The 17,469-nt window shown below is 40.1% G+C and overlaps 1 protein-coding gene across 2 annotated transcripts in view; it reads left to right on the top strand.

Moving 5' to 3' along the window:
• LOC135494794 (ATP-binding cassette sub-family C member 4-like) overlaps positions 1-13,921 on the top strand; it is a 107,406-nt gene extending 93,485 nt beyond the window's left edge. For both annotated transcript variants that reach the window (XM_064783078.1, XM_064783077.1), the window contains exons 17-23: positions 50-200; positions 2,119-2,349; positions 2,665-2,963; positions 3,280-3,525; positions 4,513-4,685; positions 6,122-6,227; positions 7,624-13,921. In XM_064783078.1, coding sequence (XP_064639148.1) covers positions 50-200; positions 2,119-2,349; positions 2,665-2,963; positions 3,280-3,525; positions 4,513-4,685; positions 6,122-6,227; positions 7,624-8,991 — 2,574 coding nt within the window. In that variant the 3' untranslated portion in view covers positions 8,992-13,921. The remainder of the gene's footprint in view (positions 1-49; positions 201-2,118; positions 2,350-2,664; positions 2,964-3,279; positions 3,526-4,512; positions 4,686-6,121; positions 6,228-7,623) is intronic.
• The last annotated feature ends 3,548 nt before the right edge of the window (positions 13,922-17,469 follow it).

Here is a 17,469-nt window from a genome sequence, read left to right as displayed (position 1 = left end):
AAGTTGTCAGACCCATTTTCAAGAACCGTTTCTTTTTCTTCTATTTCAGTGTTTCCTTCTCGGCCTAGGTATCATCCTCGTGGCAGGCATTGTCAACCCGTGGGTGTTCATCCCCTGCGTACCCCTGGCTATACTCTTTGTCATGCTGAGGCAATACTACATGAAGTCATCTAGGGATATCAAGCGCCTGGAGGCTGTCAGTATGTATAGTTATAACATTTAATTGGTTGCACGTGGGTGTTCATTTGTGTATGGCTGTGTTGTCCAATTTATCATTCTGAACATACTGAGGCTTTATTTCTAAGAGACATCCAGGGATATTAAGCACCTAGAACCTGTCAGTATCTATGATATTGAACTCCAGTGAAGGAGACTTACTAATTTACCACTTTACTGCAGTGTGATGGTTTAAGCCATCAAGAGTGTGCGACATTGGCCATTGGCCACTGTCAGCTACCATCGAGTCTTCACCAAGACCAGCTGCTGCACCATCTCGCTTCAGTGCATCGAGCCATCGTACGTCAATGCCTGTCCTGCCTCCTGATACGACTGACTCAAAAAACCGGCCGACTCTAATTAAAATGGGACGCAGGTGGTCGACCTCGATTCCAGGTCAAATCAAAAGATAGCGTGGTGAATAGCATAGGGAAAAGCAGATGCAGATTCTAGATAGGATGCATGTGATTTCTACTTAGGCCGCCATTGGTGGGTAGTTGCCGGGTTAAGTTTAGAAGCTTGCCAGCACAGAAAATTGCGCATTGGATTTTAATAATGTTAGGAGCTTTGGCTTATTATCTTCCGGGTTGTTAACTGCTGCTTATCACGTAGGTACAATGAAAGCCAAAATATCCCTGTGTTCTGAATGAAATAAAAGTTTGCCCCGCCCGCCTGGCATCACAAATTGATGAGGTGAGGATGCGGCCCATTATCTTTTTCCCGGTTCGTGTTGGTTCGTATCACTCCGGTTCATAACGTCACGTCGAGTGATTGGTCAATGATCGTCGGTCAGTACTCTGAATGACCTAGGTCCGTAACGTAATTTATTTCGGTTCGTGTACTGCAAAACCCTGGTCATCCCGGCTATAGATTGTATGTACGTATTGCGTAATAAACGAAGCCATAATCGGTTTCTGGCCGGATCCTATCGAGCCGTAAGGTGCCAAAACCGATACATACTTCTGGACCTGGCTGTAGTAAGAATTGTCCTGTTTTTCATGAGAGGTACGGTTTAACAGAAGATTCGTGATCCGGCTGCCACCACGCCAGTATGGGGCAGGAAACCCTCGCACAAAGCTCAAATTGATATGTAACTCGAGAGAACTTTATTTGCAACACAATCAAAACCGACAGAAGTACAACATAAACTTATATAACACAAGAATTATAACAATACACATGGCGAACAAGAGGAGTTTTATAATAACTAATTACGCTTAATCCCAAGGTGACAGCTTACAATAGTGGCATTTTAATACACCATTTGAAAATGACGGGTCTGGCCCGGCTTATTTGCATTAACACCTTTGAAAATTTGATCCGGATTCGTTTGGCCTGCCAATTGCCGGGCGATTTCAACCTGGCAATGATTGGAGGGCCTTTTGACCTGAATCAAAATTTAGCCCGGCTTTGGGCATGGTGGGGACATAAAAAGCTTGGTTATAATGTTTACTGAGCCTGGCTACAGATGGCGCTTGTTGGAACTCTCCTCATTATACCGGTATACTCTGTAATCATAGACGATTTTTACATTGTATTTGGTTGCACTATAGTTTAGATCTGGCACTTGCCCAAGTTTATTTCACTTCACGTATCTATCATGTATCAGTACATGATTTACGATAGAATAAACTTATTTGAATCTTTGTGGAGATTAGAATCACACATGTAAACACAAACCACACTGTCATGCTATGGCCATCCTACAGCCATTTATCTATCGTTGATGCTATTTATAGCTCCATGACGAGCTTACCTTGAGGGCGAGAAAGTATGGTGGGGACGAACCGGGTTAAATAAGCCGGGTCAAATTGTATGGTATAAACGCCGCTTATGTGGCTTATAACAACCACTGGCATGGCTTGACAATTGTGATATAATGTGCCTGATATTTTCTTGCAGCTCGCAGCCCGATCTATTCCCACCTGAGCGCCACCCTAAACGGTTTACACACAGTGCGGGCATACGGCGTTGAAGAGGCGTTCATTACTGAGTATCAAAAACATCAAGACCAACATACAGAAGCATGGTACCTCTTCCTGGTGACGACACGATGGTTTGCCGTACGCCTTGATTTCCTGTGTTCTGTGTTTGTGTCGATTGTCTGCTTCTGCAGCGTTTTCTCTGCAAAATGTAAGTAAAATGAAGCAGAAATATTCAATTTGAAGTGGAAGTAGATTGCTAGAATCTTCTGAAAAACAGTTTGCTTATGAGACATTTACATCCAGATAATCACAACTCGCCATATATTTCTGTGCTGATGCATGAAATACCTCTGGCAGTTAATTCTGCCATTCAAGTGCCAAAAAAGAGGATTTTTGCCGCCATGACAAAGTCTGGAAATGTCAAAAACTGGTGTGATGTAGGCGAAGGTCACCACCTATCCTGCTGTAAAGCGATTTTGTATTTAAAATGTCTGTAAGCATTGTCCTTCCTATTACTTTCCAGCTCTGGATGGTGGCCTGGTGGGCCTGTCCGTGACGTACGCGATTGCATTGATGGGCATGTTCCAGTGGGGTGTCCGCCAGAGTACAGAGGTTGAGAACCAGATGGTATCTGTGGAGCGGATCCTGGAGTATTCGGCCATATCGTCTGAGAAGGCTTTAGATTCTGACCCAGAGAAGAAGCCGCCCAAGGACTGGCCATCGGAGGGTACGATAACGGCAGATGGAGTGAACTTCCGATACAGCTCTGACAATCCACTCGTTTTGAAAGACATCAAATTTCACATCAAATCAAAAGAGAAGGTACGGGTAAACCATCTAAATTTGGCTCTGACCAGAATGTCTCAGAGATTGGGTGGGGGTTTCTGTGGCTGAATGTGATCCGAGAGTCATGCAAATGACGTGTGGTGATTGATTTCAAATTTCAGATACCATTGAAATAAAATGGATCCACAGATTGCGCACTGCAACTCCTTTGGGACGCAACAATCTTGATTAGTGTAATGTACACATACATTGCCACGTCGTTTAGGAGTAAAAACTCAGACCCCCCTAATTTAAAAAACAAATTAGTGAGTATGAACCAAATTTCAACCAAAAATTACTTTTTTCCTTCCAGATAGGGATCGTTGGAAGAACAGGTGCTGGCAAGAGCTCCCTCATGGCAATGCTGTTTCGTATGGCCGAGCCCTCTGGTGACCTGAAGATTGACGGCATACAGATCACCGATATTGGCCTTCATGACCTGAGGAGGAAGATTTCTATCATTCCACAGGATCCGACGTTGTTTTCTGGAACTCTGAGGAAGAACCTGGATCCTTTCAGTCAGTATGCGGACGTTGATTTGTGGCGAGCTTTGGATGAGGTGAGGAACTGTTTTCGGGTTTTGACTGCGGGGTGGGCCGATGAGAGGGGCATATGTGTATGTGCTTTCAGTCTCCACTGGATCATATTATATCTTCTTGACTCTTTTAGAAGGTCTGACGCTTTGATTGACTGTGAAATAGCCCTAGAAGTCAGCCGTTGTGGATGGTACTATAAATTGTTTTTGATGATATTAAAGGCCTATCATCAAATAAGTGTTTGATTTTGTGTATCATGTTCAAATCAAGTGTGAATGGGTAATGTGGTGTAAAATGATACCTAAGGCATGGTGCCTGATTCCTAACATAAAACATTCATGTGGAGATTAACCTTAAAGGGGTACTTTAGGCAGGAGCAGAGGGGCTAATTTGGCCATCTTCAAGTGACTAGTATTCACAGTAAAGGGCCCTTGGTCATGTCAGACTCTGCACTAAATATATTCCTTGTACAAGCGTGAATCATTTCGACCTACTGTGAGATGTGAGAGACCCATACTGGCGACTTTGTGTAACTTTATCTTGCCTGCCTAGCTGCTGCCTGTATTGTCCCGTTAAGGGTATTTAAAAAGGTTGTGGTGTAGTGGCTCTGTTTATGCCTCTATGTTCAGAAAGAGTTAATATGAACTTCACGTCAGTGCCAGTACATCTAAACAAGACCTGTCAACATAATTTCTTGTATCTCATTGCAATCACCGACAATCATGAACATTTTGTAGACATTTTACATTTGCAATCTGGGATCAAAGCATGAAACTAAAATGCGTGAAATTTATCAAGAAAAAGACTCTATCCAAGAAATCCACCGATTTTCTCCAAGAAATCAACTTACTTGTGGAAATTAGAGTAGTACTCCGCTCAGAAGTTTTGAGTTATTTCAAATGCTTACTGTGACGACAGTAATGAAAAGTAGTACAGTGTCAATCTGCTTATCTTTTTAGCATTGCAAAAATTTCACAGAATACCATACCCACTATTTTATATTCCTGCAGGTGGAACTAAAACCTGTAATTGAAGATCTTCCGGGAAGACTGGAGTGTAGTATCTCAGAAGGAGGCTCAAATTTCAGTGTTGGGCAGCGACAGTTGATCTGTCTGGCAAGGGCGGTGCTACGCAGGAATAAAATTCTAGTTATTGATGAGGCAACTGCAAATGTGGACCCAAGGTAAGTGTTTACAACAGTTCTCCGTCATGGCACACATCAATCGGTGACTTTCAAAACGTTTTCTTCATTTTGGTCTCTGAGATCCGTTTACACTGGAAAATACTGCGAACTAATGCTTCATCTCAGCTTATTCACGGAAAATGTCCTTCCTTCTGCAGATAATCTGAAAAATGGACATGAAGGGCAAGGGTTGTGTATAATTCACGATGTCAATTTTCACTCGTCACGAGCATGTTCGTTCATTGACTTGGAGTGTGAGTTTCGCCTTCATGTCATGTCATGACATGACATGACAGAGGGTGACTAGTGTCATGTGTGACACCTGTGACTGTGGAGCCAACATTTTGGAAGTGTCTTGTTCAGTCTACAGTAGAACCTCTCTATCAAAGACACCCTCGGGACTGACAAGTGCTGTCCTTGATAGAAAGGTGTCCTGATTAGAGAGGTCAAATTGAATAGAAACAACCAATTTGGGAGTAAAACTACTGTCCTCAATAGAGAGGTTGTCCTTAATAGAGAGGTGTCCACTAAGAGAGGTTCCACTGTACATGTAAAGTGACGCATTAGACAGGCGGCGTGACACGTTACAAATGACAACATTAACTCCCTGTAAACCAAGCCGTGCTCACTGCCACGTTGTGAAGTGACTTTTCTTTTGTTTGGCAGAGTACCTCTTCATCATTTTTTGATAGAAAATGACTGGTACTTTTTTATTCAGTAAAAAATTTGCCAAAAGAGTGGTGAACTCCTCCTGCATCTTAGATTCTCTCTTTTGCGGCAAAATATTTTTTGTGATGATGTATTGATAAAAGGCACACAAACATTATCCAGTTATTAAACAGAAGTGGTGAATCCTGGCCAAAGAAAAAAAATGCCATGTGTTGACTAAGTTTCATTTGCCTGTCCTGAGGGGTGCAGGGTTATGTTGACTGCTGCTTTGGTTCTTTTTTTGAGTTGAATACCTGCTAGGGGTATTATCAACTCCCCAAAGTTCTGACCTTCCCAGCTGGATGGGTGAAATCATTTTTTTCATGGTATGGGCGAAGGCGACAAAGTGACGTGTCATTATTTGGCTGGAGTATACCAACATTTGCGCACATACTAATTTGTGTTCATATTTACCCTCCAGACCGCGATCAGGACGTATGACTAGGTATCAATATTTTTAGATACTTTTTTTTTCATGTTGGCACTTCTTTACTCTTTTACCTGTATTGTGCCAAATGCACTTGTCGTATTCTTCCCAAAAAATATTCCTGTGTTGAAAGAGTTCCCCTAAGTCAGTATAAAAGTTGTCTTTGCGAAAAACCCAAATTAAGTGTTTTGTCCAGTTTTTGTGCCAGTGTTGATGAAGCATCAGTGTTAGATGGTGCCAACTCTGAAATTGCAAAATCATGCCATAAAAAATCCTAATTTGGTTTTATTCAATCTTTCAGAACGGATGCATTGATTCAAGAGACAATTCGGGCCAAGTTTCAGGAATGCACGGTCCTGACGATCGCCCATCGCCTCCACACAATCATGGACTCGGATCGACTTTTGGTACGTTTCTTGAAATAAGACTGATCCTGCAAACTTTTGTGGGCATTTTGTTTTACATATTCGGCAGGTTAATACAGTAGTTTGGAAAATATTAAGAAAGTGGTCATATGCAATGGAGTAACGATTCAGTCAAATACAAGTGTCTCACGCTTGATAGAAAATAAATATTTCAATCATATCATTTACTCAAATGGCTGAGCCATGTAACAGTCAAACATGCGTATCTTAGCTGCCAAATATTACGAAGGGGTGGGCTTGGTGCTGGGATTAATTACTGTGAAATTGGACATAAAAATAATGTCCTAGATGTCATTGGCATTTTCATCAGCACTAAAAAACTAAACTATGGTCAATATGAAATATTTGCTGGATTTTGTTGTTGGGCAACAGTCTGAGGTCCAAAGGACAACACAACTGAGCAACTCCCTTCTTAAACCCAAATGTCATGAAGTTTTCAGGAAATGTCGTGTACTTATTATGTCCAGCACCATTGAGTGCTGGACATATTGAATTCACTTGGTTTCTTGCTTCATCCCAATTTTTCAATTTGCGCACACAAGATTATACAAACGGCTCAATGTCTCCACCAGAAAAGTCACTGATGTCTTGACTCGCATTAATATCCAGCTCTGCGTTCAAAAATGAATTCAGTAATTAAAGTCGTTCAGTGAGATTTGAGAGATTTTGATGAAATAATGAGTGTTTACAATCGATATTTTAAATATAGCCATGCACGTGGCCGTGACGTCATGTCGATACATAAATTTCTCCAAACTCGCACAGTGCCGAAATTAAAAAATTTCTCCCGTGTGCCCACACCACCACAGATTCAACCATTTTGGGGAACTGGGCCTAGCTAATGGTAATGTAACTGTAAATTTAGAGGCAATATAGTAATGAGCAATGTTGTGAGAGCCATCACGAAATAAATGGACAAATGACCACAAAAACAACCTTTCTCAAAAACCCGGCAATTTATACAAAATAGATGTGATGAGAGACAAAACTGTATATAAATTCAACTTGGCTATGAACAATGATAAGACCTGTGGTGACAGATTTCAAGGAGAAAATCGACGGAAAACACAAATTCAGTGACGGAAATAAGGATCACATTGTAAACCAATAAATAGAGTGAATAGGGAGTAGTGGGCCCCCATACAGTAGTTAGCCACCATGCAGTAGTCAGCCACCATACAGTGGTCAGCCACCTTACAGTAGGAAGTGTTTGGTAGTCACAGATCACTTGACAAAATGGTGTAGCAATAGAGTGGCCGACAATTGTAAGTGGCCCATTACTACCTGTTTTGTCATGAAATGAATGATGGACTGAAGAAACTGTTGAGGAAAGGAGCCTTGAGTGCATATGATCTAAAACTTCAACTTTCTGTTTTAGGTGCTTGATGAAGGACGGGTAGTAGAGTTTGATCAACCGCACAGTCTCATCACATCGAAGCAAGGCTTCTTCTATGATATGGTACAGAGCACAGGTGACACAGAGGCTTACCATTTGGAGGAAATTGCCCGTGTGGCACACGAAGGGAGGAAACCGCAACCAGAAAAAGCAAACATTTCTGAAAAGAAGGTTTCTGTTACATCATCCGTGGATAAAGTGATTATGAATGGCCCGAATCATGTAAGTGAATCTTTGAGTAGTCCTTGCAGTGAATCACATGACCTGTCGTCGAATCCAGATTTTGACGATGATGATGTAAATGAGGATTCTCCATTATTGGCACATGCCGATTCAGAGCCGGATATTGATATTGATATTGATATGTCGTCAATACCACTGTCGCTGCAAAGAGAAATGAAAATGTTGACGGGTGAGGAGCCGCCGATACATGCACCGCCTCCTTCTGGAGCTTGCTCACGAGTCCGGGTCCCAAAGATACATGTCACGTCACCAAGTTATCATGATTTACACGGCGAAACCGAAGAAGTCAAAAATGATGAAGTTTACCCTAAAACGACAAGTGTTCTGGGCGATGATGAACTGATGCCAAAAATAACAGTAACATCGCCGAGTGTTCAAGATCTCCATGGAGATGACTCTGATGAGGAGGGCCCCACTGGCTCCTCTAGTGGTCATCCGAATAACAACAAAAAACGAACTAATGTTTCTTCGGATTCTCATGGTCCTGAATCAAACACGAGTGTTTCTGACAAGGAGACTGCCGCAAATGACAACATGAAACCGAAAATTACTGTGACTTCACCAAGTCTTAACAAAATAGCTGATGATGGAAAAAAACGGGCAAAGGATGATGATAGCATGGATGTACCAAAAATTACTGTTACATCGCCTAGTATACAGGACTTACATGATGATGATTCCAACGCTGAAAAAGACAAAGCTTCTAAAAAAGGATTGGAGGAGAGTGGGGATAGAAACACAAAAAAGCAAGAAACTGATGATATGGGTGTCCCAAAGATAACCGTGACTTCACCGAGTTTGAACGATCTTCAAAATGATGAGAACGGAAATGATGATGAAACAGACTCGAGTGAGGAATATTCTGATTCCAGTTCAGAAGGTGAGTATATTGAAGGGCCAAAAATAACAGTGACTTCACCAAGTTTTCAGGACTTACAGAATGAGAATGAGTGTAATGGAAACGGGAAGCATTCGGTTAGTTCAAGTGATGAGGAAGATGTGGGGGACAAGGCGCCGTTACTTAAGGATATGCCTGCGTCAGCGGTTGTGACCGCAGATGGCGACGATAACGAAAAGATGAACATGGATTATAATTCTGTGTGTTAGGTTGCCCTTGACTTGAGCATTTTGTATAAGTAGAGTGGCCTGATAGGATCACATGGGACAGACAAGGGTTATACTTTTGTCTGAAAGGTGGCACTCCACAGCAATGTATTGCATTCAATGATTTCTGAACACAGAATTTGGGATAAGTTCAATGGTTTGGTCCAATCAAAAAATCAGCCAATCTGAAGGCTCTGTTTTGGGGCTATTGTTTTGGGAAAACTGATTCAGAAATGGGCAAATAAGTAGAAGTATAGCCTGATGGAATCAAATAGGATGAACATGGATTATACACGATTTGGCTAGTTGGCACTACACGGATGTATAGCATCCGTAGTGTGACCGTCTAGGGAGGCCTGGTCAAATCATTCGGGACACTCATAGATTACACAGGTGTGATGTATTGCATTTTCATTAGCAGTTCATGTATGGCCTGATACGGAGATGAGTCCTAATAACATCACTGGATTAATTTTCAGTTTTTTCTCGTTTGGTGAACATGGCTTACATTTCAGCCAAGGATTCAATTTTTAAGCGTGGAGTATGATTTTGCCAGCAATGTTACACTATTATACTGGGAGAGATGGTTTTGGGTATGACATTGGATGTTTTATGAGATGGATTAGTTATGCACACACAGTGTAAAGTTAACTGCAATTTGGAAAAACTTTACAGGAATTTTAATTTTGCGGTCTGACTTGATTCGCAAAATAAACAAGCACAAAATCATTTGGTTAATACATTATGCATTGCAGCTCCTGTAATTCCGCAAAATCTGCATGCATTATGCGTATGAATACAAATTGTAAAGTTTGGCGGTAAAAGGTACGCAACCAAATATAAAATGTGCCACAAGTATTTTCCTTGTTACAGTGTACACATAGAGGGAGTTCCTAGATCCAGTCAAAGAACTGCCTGATAGCGCATTAACCTCTTGACTACCGGGCCGTTCGAACCGTTCCATACCGGAGCCTTTTTGGTATTATTGTATACTATGTGCAGCCACGTGCGTCTGGTAAAACCTCTGTGTTCGCCGCCACCGCAGCACCATCTATACGACCTAGTTCGAGTTGGTGGGTAGCAGATGACATGCCTACGTCACTATACACCAAGTGAGTCGAGTCAGATCATACCAAACAATATACAGAAAGGTCTATCATAGCGAGCGGTTGGCGGTAAAAACGTGTATTTGATTGCGACCGCTGTAGCGGTCGGCGGTAGTCAAGAGGTTATGTGAACTCAAATTGGATAAGATAACTTTCTTATTTCTGGCATGCAGGGCTGTCACTATTACAGTAGAACCTCTCTTTGCGGACGCCTCTCTATTAAGGACAATAGTTTTGGTCCCAAATTGTGTGTTTTCATTCAATTTGACCTCTTTAATCAGGACATCTCTCTATTAAGGACAGTACTTGTCAGTCCCAAGGGTGTCCTTAATAGAGAGGTTCTACTGTAATTAAGTAGTCAATTAAGTAAAGTGTTCTATCGCTGACATAAAGCTGTAAGATTGCAACAGAAGACGTACAAACTGTGTGTTTAAAACAAATCATCGTTATTTCAAAGCTTTTTGGATATGATTAGATCACATTTTGGTAAACAATTGATACAATTTTGTGTAAAACTGACCCAAAAAGTTCAGATTGTACACCTAAAGTGTACAAATCTGGATGGCTGCGGCACAAATGTATATCGTGCAACAATTAATGTACATGTACATGTACTTGTATATTTTTAAACAATGTAAAACCTGAAGAAAATGGCAATATAATCAGGTTTTGTTCATGATTTTGCAGGCCATGTTATCAAAGAATGATATGAAGTGTAAAATTACAAACACTTTTATTATCTCTTTTTGTTGAAGGTTATATTTATGTACATGCTCTTCGATCTGAATTCAATTTGAAATGAGTATTGTTTTGTATAAATCAATGATAACACTTTGATATTGATATCATTTGCCCCATGTTAACACTTTGACTACCGACTACAAGTTCCTTTACCTCTACGAGTTAGTTAACTCGCAGTAAGGGAAACAGATTCTAGTGTCACCTTATCATTCTAGCATCAACCAATGCATATTGTATTGTTAAGGCAGAATAGTCATAAAAGAACAGTTATGAAGGCTCATTCTTCATTTACTGGGGAAGAAAAACATTTTATTCAAATCTTGAGCATTTCATGCAGGTTGCCAACTATGAGTTTACTCGTGGTACAAGTTGTCAATGTCAGTCACGTTAATTGTTTTGGAAGGCAACCTCTTTCCAAAAAAATTAAATTGTCTATTTTGAAATAGTGTTCTTAGTGTATTGGAGCAGATGTTTTTTAGTTTACTAAAATCAATTTTATCTTCACGAGACTCAATCTGTCGAGTAATTAATCCTAAAGCTAACAAATATTGGTGTTAGTTAGGTGAAAGTCCTTCAATAGGTGTGACGTTTGTGTGTGATTATACGGAGGGTGATGGGGTCTCCTTATTCACCTTGACTAGGGCGGAGCTGGAAGCAATGCCCCTGTGGAAACATGGCAACAATGACATGGAATACTAGCTGAGAAGATTTTCGCAAACATGACCTACTGTAGTCGCAAATTTTGGGAAAATGTTCTGCAAGCAAAATTTTTCTGTTCCACAGTAGGCCCCTATTCTATCAATTCAATACTCGTGATTTTCACCAGTGCCGAACTAAGTTAGCAAACCCTTTTGACATACTCTATCCTTGTGCCAGTTACAAGCAGATTTGAATGAAGGTTTTTACCTCCAGAGGTGAAGAGTGAGCCCCAATGTGTGTTATATGCACAGCTTATGCGTTGCCAACCTACTGTGCAAAAGCTATGGCAAATGGTGTAGGCGAAAAATTTGAGGTTGGCAGTCAAGGTGATAATGTGGTGTATGAGCTCTATAGGTTTAGTTTTTGCGTTGAAATACCATGAGGTAAAACTATTTGTGCACTAGCGGACGTGCAGATGACGCAATCAAAGCAAAGGCTCCATCGAAGTGTAGGCTCCACTTGATTTAGGCGTCCAAGTTGATGTTATTCTGAAAGCCTACGCCACCTGTTCAAAATTGAATTTGAGATGTTTCAGTGATGTAAATAATACACTTGAATATAGATTTCAGTGTTGCTGTTGTGACTATTGGTTAACATTTATTCTAAAAGTTGGCATGTGTGGTTTCTGGTTAATTTCTATTAACTTGTGGCACAGACAAAAATAATATAATTGTTGCTCATGTTCATGTATAGAAAAGTGATAGAGGGTACATTGTCATGTGCAAATTCTGTTATTTGCATTCAAGGCAATTTTTCGATATGGCTAGAGAGTTTTTTTACTCTTGAGAAAATTTTGGGCACAATTTGACGATAAAATTTGTAATAAATTTTTAGGTGTGCACATTATCAATAAGGTCTGAAAATCACTGGTGGCCCAATGGCTGCTTCACCAAAGCCAGGGATTTTACTGCGGCAGTGGTGCTCGGGCAGAATTATCATAGTTTTCCTATTGCAGCATTTGTGTATTCCGCCACCCAAATCTCTGGACCCAGTACATACATTTCAGGGATGTAACATTTCTGATTTTAGGGAAATTTCGGTATTTTTTGCCTTCTCAATAGGGTTTGAAAGCAGACATTAAAAGATCATCATTTTTGCTTTGATTTTTTTTAAATTTGGCCAAAAACAAACATTTTAGAGACATATTTTGCAAGGAAGGTCAGTTTTTGGGACAACAGCGCTTCCTCAAAACAAAATATAACCAGCAAAATGCTCCCCTCGAAATGAAGAAAACTCATCAAAAATACATGCAAGGAAATTGGGAATTATGAGAACAGTACTTCTGTCTAGTCCGTTAGGTGCATGTTGGCATCATTGTGAACTTAGTCGGATATCAGATGTCAGTTGTCAAACTTCATTTTCAATTTGATATTTTGATTTCCATTTGATATCTGATTTTGTTTCGTTTCCCTCTAGGTTCTAGATGTTCATCATTAAGGCTAGGTCCCTGTGGTGGTGGACATACTGACAATTGCTTCAATAGGAGAGAATATTAGCTACATTGTATAATATTAAAGCAGTGGATGATCTCTGATAATTCCAATGGTTTTATCGACAAGAATTTTGATTATTTTCCTGTAAAATTGATTGTGATTTAGCAAATTTGTTGATGAACCAGTATTTGATTTACGGGTGTGAACATCGAGTCATGTTTATATTCAGATTACTTGTTGCTTTGTTGTATTTCAGCATTAATTATGTAAATACTTGTTATACCCTTATCTAGCTGAATACATGTGCAGAATGGTAGGTTCCCCTAGCAAGGATACGTTTTCAAGGTCACAGAGGTCAATTGGCGTAAATATGGCATGTTTCTTAACCGCTAAAGCTATGAACTTGAAATTTGTTTCACATGACCACCTGTATGATCAATATCATAGCACACATAAGATACCAGAGGACAGTGCACCTCACTCTCAGTATGTCCATTTACTTTCTCTTTTTAGAGAAAAGCCGGCAAATGGTGTTCTTACAGGCTTTGTGTTTCTCTACCTTTAAATACATATTTCAACAGCTGTGTATTTTTCACAGATAATCTTAATTCAGAACCATGTGTTTTTTTTGTATCCACGTAAGGAAAAAATTGTTGAAGATTTTTAAATCAGAAAAGAAAATTATTGTATTAGAAATTCAACCCTCTGGTTTCTAATTCACCAGTTGATGATCACGTTGTCATGCAAAATCTTTCCAGAATTCACCACACGTGAGCTATGTATTATGTTTCTTCCTGTTCATAAAGGCATTTTGAGGTTGAATTTTTTCTTTGCATGCGTGAGACCGAAGAATGCAGGCTCAGCATTTGGAGACTATTGGATCTGGCTTGATAGTAAGAGGGGCAAGAGACGAGATCATTTCACATTTTATGGGACACCATTGCTGGGAGAGCTTTTTTAGCTCATTTCGTAAAAGGAATTAGCCAGGTGATGGGGTAAATATCAAGTTCAATATGGTGCATTTGGCTGTTGTTCTCATGATTTTCAACTATCTGGTTGCCAACGGGCCACATTGGTGAAGGCTACTATTTCAAAATCGGGAGCTATAACAAACAGAGTGTGCATTTTGTCTTTTCTCTAGATCTTTCACTAAAAATTCATTAAGACTAGATCTTGCTGTCACTCAGCAATTTGTCCATTTACCAGTACACTGCTTTCTCAATATTGGTCAGATGCTAAAATGAATTGAAACCAAACCCTTAGGTACAGTAAACCAGAAATATTTGCGGCCATTTTACTCATCGGGGTTGTGAAATTGCAATGTTTGCATATTCTAGTTAAGTTTTTTTGAGAACCCTTTAACAGCAATTTAATTAGTTTGGGTTTTTTCACGGCCATGTATTTTTGTGAATATCTGTAAATGTCAAAAAACACAAAAATTAAGGACACAAGAATATCTCTGTCTTATACAGTATTGGTGTCAGGCATCTCGCCAAAGCTTTGGCTGAAATGATTTTGACAAAATGTTCTTGCTGAGACAACCACTTTCAATATTGAGATATCAAGATCTTTTCCAAAAAAAACATATAAATCTATGTTTGGCTAGATTTCTGTATTATCCAAATGTTTTATTTGTTCCAAATCTTATATTCACCCTGGCAGTTACATAAATTATGTTTATAACAAAATTTGTTAGGCTAAAACGAGGCCTAATGCATTTTATCTGACTACAATGGTACAAGTGCATTGCTCGCAAGGTGTTATACAACAATGTAGTAAAACTTATTAGATTTAACGTATAGACAAGTATATTTTATGTCTAGGGTTATTTGTAAATATCACATACTTATTTTGCCAAATTTTATTCAGTACCATGCAAAAAAAATTTGTTGACAATGTTTTCCTATGCACAGAGTTGATAGACTTCTCCCAGTATTTAAATACAACTTCTCCCAGTATTGAGAGCCATGGAAGATCTAAAAAATAAATTTTTGTTTTCGAGAAAGTGGATTTGGCTTCGAACTTTGGAGAGCATTTCAAATCTGCTGAAGGGGGACTATAGGCAGAGCGAACAGATCAAATTGGTCATGGTGAATTAGTGATAAAAATAGTTCGGAACGAGTTTACACTCCCTGTTCACAGCCCAAAAAAATGTCATCGGATGACTAAAGAAGTGCCACTGTTCAATGGATATATACATTAGTTAAATGCAATCAAAATACGTCATTTCCGATTGGGGATTGTAAATTTTAACCAATATTACGTTTAGAACTACTGGTCCAAGCATGAATTGTTGTTGAATGTGCTGTGAGATGGTGGAGACACCTACAGTACCTGGCTCCTGCCTATAGGCTTCCTTCGATATTAGTGTTTGTGCCTCTGGAATAGTCAGTTGGCATGATTGTCATTCATAGAGTAGGCAGTTAGGATATTTTCTTCGTGTGCATGTTGGTACAAATAATCATTTTAGATAGGCATGTTTTCAAACAGCAAATTGATGCAGTATTGTTGGTTCAGTCCAATTTTGTATGAAGTTAGGTTTCGAGCTGGCTGTGGCACATGTAGCATGAGATCAGATGGCATTCCAGCTTCTTATGTAAATCCTCCGTACTGAAGCATTCTAATAAATGTAGGAACTGTCAGAAGCACCAGTGCCTGTCAGGTCAAGAGGTCCAAGGTTTGATTGCTGGTCAGGTCCTAATTTTGCCTTCTCATTGATTTGATGCAGATATGTTCTGTCGGAGTGCAAAATAAGATACTCTAATCTCTTGCCATTAGCGACCGATAGGCTTTTTGAACAGTGTACACCTTACCGTGAATCATAGGTCAGTAATAGATCTTGTGACCAGAATATGTACCGCCGGAACTGCCTTCGTAAAGGCCTTCAATAGGCCTATTGTCAGCTTCTGTGGAATAGGTCACTGCCCACCGCTCATGATTAAACAGGCAAGGGTTGTTATTCCTGTTGGGGGTAATTCAAGGGTGACAGTCACTACGCATCTGGCGGCGCAGAGTCCAGGTTAGTGGAGTGACATTAACCCTTGACGGGTCAAGACGGGGTCACTGAAAGATTTGATCTCATCGTTCTCGTCATTATAGCCCTCCTGATGAAAATTACAGTCATTAACCCTTCGAACACTGAATAGTCAAAAATTAATGTGAAGAGTTGGCGTATGGGAGGAACGTCGGGGGGGGGGAACCAAGAAGAAAGTCGAGTTGATCAAATTCACCCTATCATTCTTTATTGAATTACACCTGGGACTGGAAATGTTAGCAGCTCTTTGCCTATGAAAGTCTCATCATCAGAATCATCATCATCTGGCTGGAATTCGACCTCTTCCGGAATGTCATAGAATTCAATACTGTCATGTTGATCATCATCATTTCCAGGAAGTTCTGCAGGGACCGTGTCATTTTGACGACCGATGCGTGCTGCATAGAAAGAATGTGCAATCACCTGCTCGGAGACCTGTTCCAAAGCCAAACGAACCATCTCTGTAATTTGAAGTAGAGATATTTGGGGACACTTTCCATCTGGTGGTGCATTCTGCTGTTTCCATAATCGCCAGAGGATACGTAAATGCACATTGTAACTGTGAATTACGGAAACGTCCAGTGGTTGCACAATAGACGTGCATCCAGGGGAATCAGTTGAAGCACGCCATTGTTTTCTATGATTGGTATTGAAACGGTTTATCGCCATTTCGCCTGCAATCATTTCGCCTACAGCCATTTCGCCTACAGCCATTTCGCCTACAGCCATTTCGCCTACAGCCATTTCGCCTACAGCCATTTCGCCTACCTGCCATTTTGCCTATTTCTCATTTCGCCTACTTGCCATTTCACCTACCTGCCATTTCGCCTACCCGCCATTTCGCCTACTCGCCATTTCACCTACATACAGAAAATGCCATTTCACATGATTCTGAATATATTTGTTTTAAATCCTTCATATTGATACCAGTATCAGTAAAAAATATAAGTTATCAGGCCTTATACCTACTGTTGCAGAGGATTTGCAAATCCACCACATTTATTTGGTATCTGTCAAAAATATATGTTTGGCCCTATGTAGGCCTACTGTAGCAGAGGATTGTATCCCATTTCCATTTAAGAGTCCCAATCATCATACACTAATTTGTTGTTGTTGAAGCTCTAATTTGGTTACAGGATTAATTACTGGATTAATTGGATCACTATAAAGTGTGTCACACAACACAAGCAAACCAACTAATTTTCTGCTAATGTATAGTGACCGTACTCCTATCTGCCAGCTAAAAATTTGCCTCAAACCACCTCTGTTCAATACAAATATCCAGAAAGTCCTACTTTCCTTCCAATTCATAAAAAAACAAAAATAGCAGTAAAAGTAGGTGAAATGGCTAGTAGGCGAAAAGACAAGTAGGCGAAATGGCTAGTAGGCGAGTTGACAAGTAGGCAAAATGGCTAGTAGGCAAAATGACTAATAGGCGAAATGGTTATAGGCAAAATGATTGTAGGCG

Source organism: Lineus longissimus, chromosome 10 (assembly GCF_910592395.1).
Source record: "Lineus longissimus chromosome 10, tnLinLong1.2, whole genome shotgun sequence".
Lineage (NCBI taxonomy): Eukaryota > Metazoa > Nemertea > Pilidiophora > Heteronemertea > Lineidae > Lineus > Lineus longissimus.
This window is presented reverse-complemented; position numbering and strand designations above follow the sequence as displayed.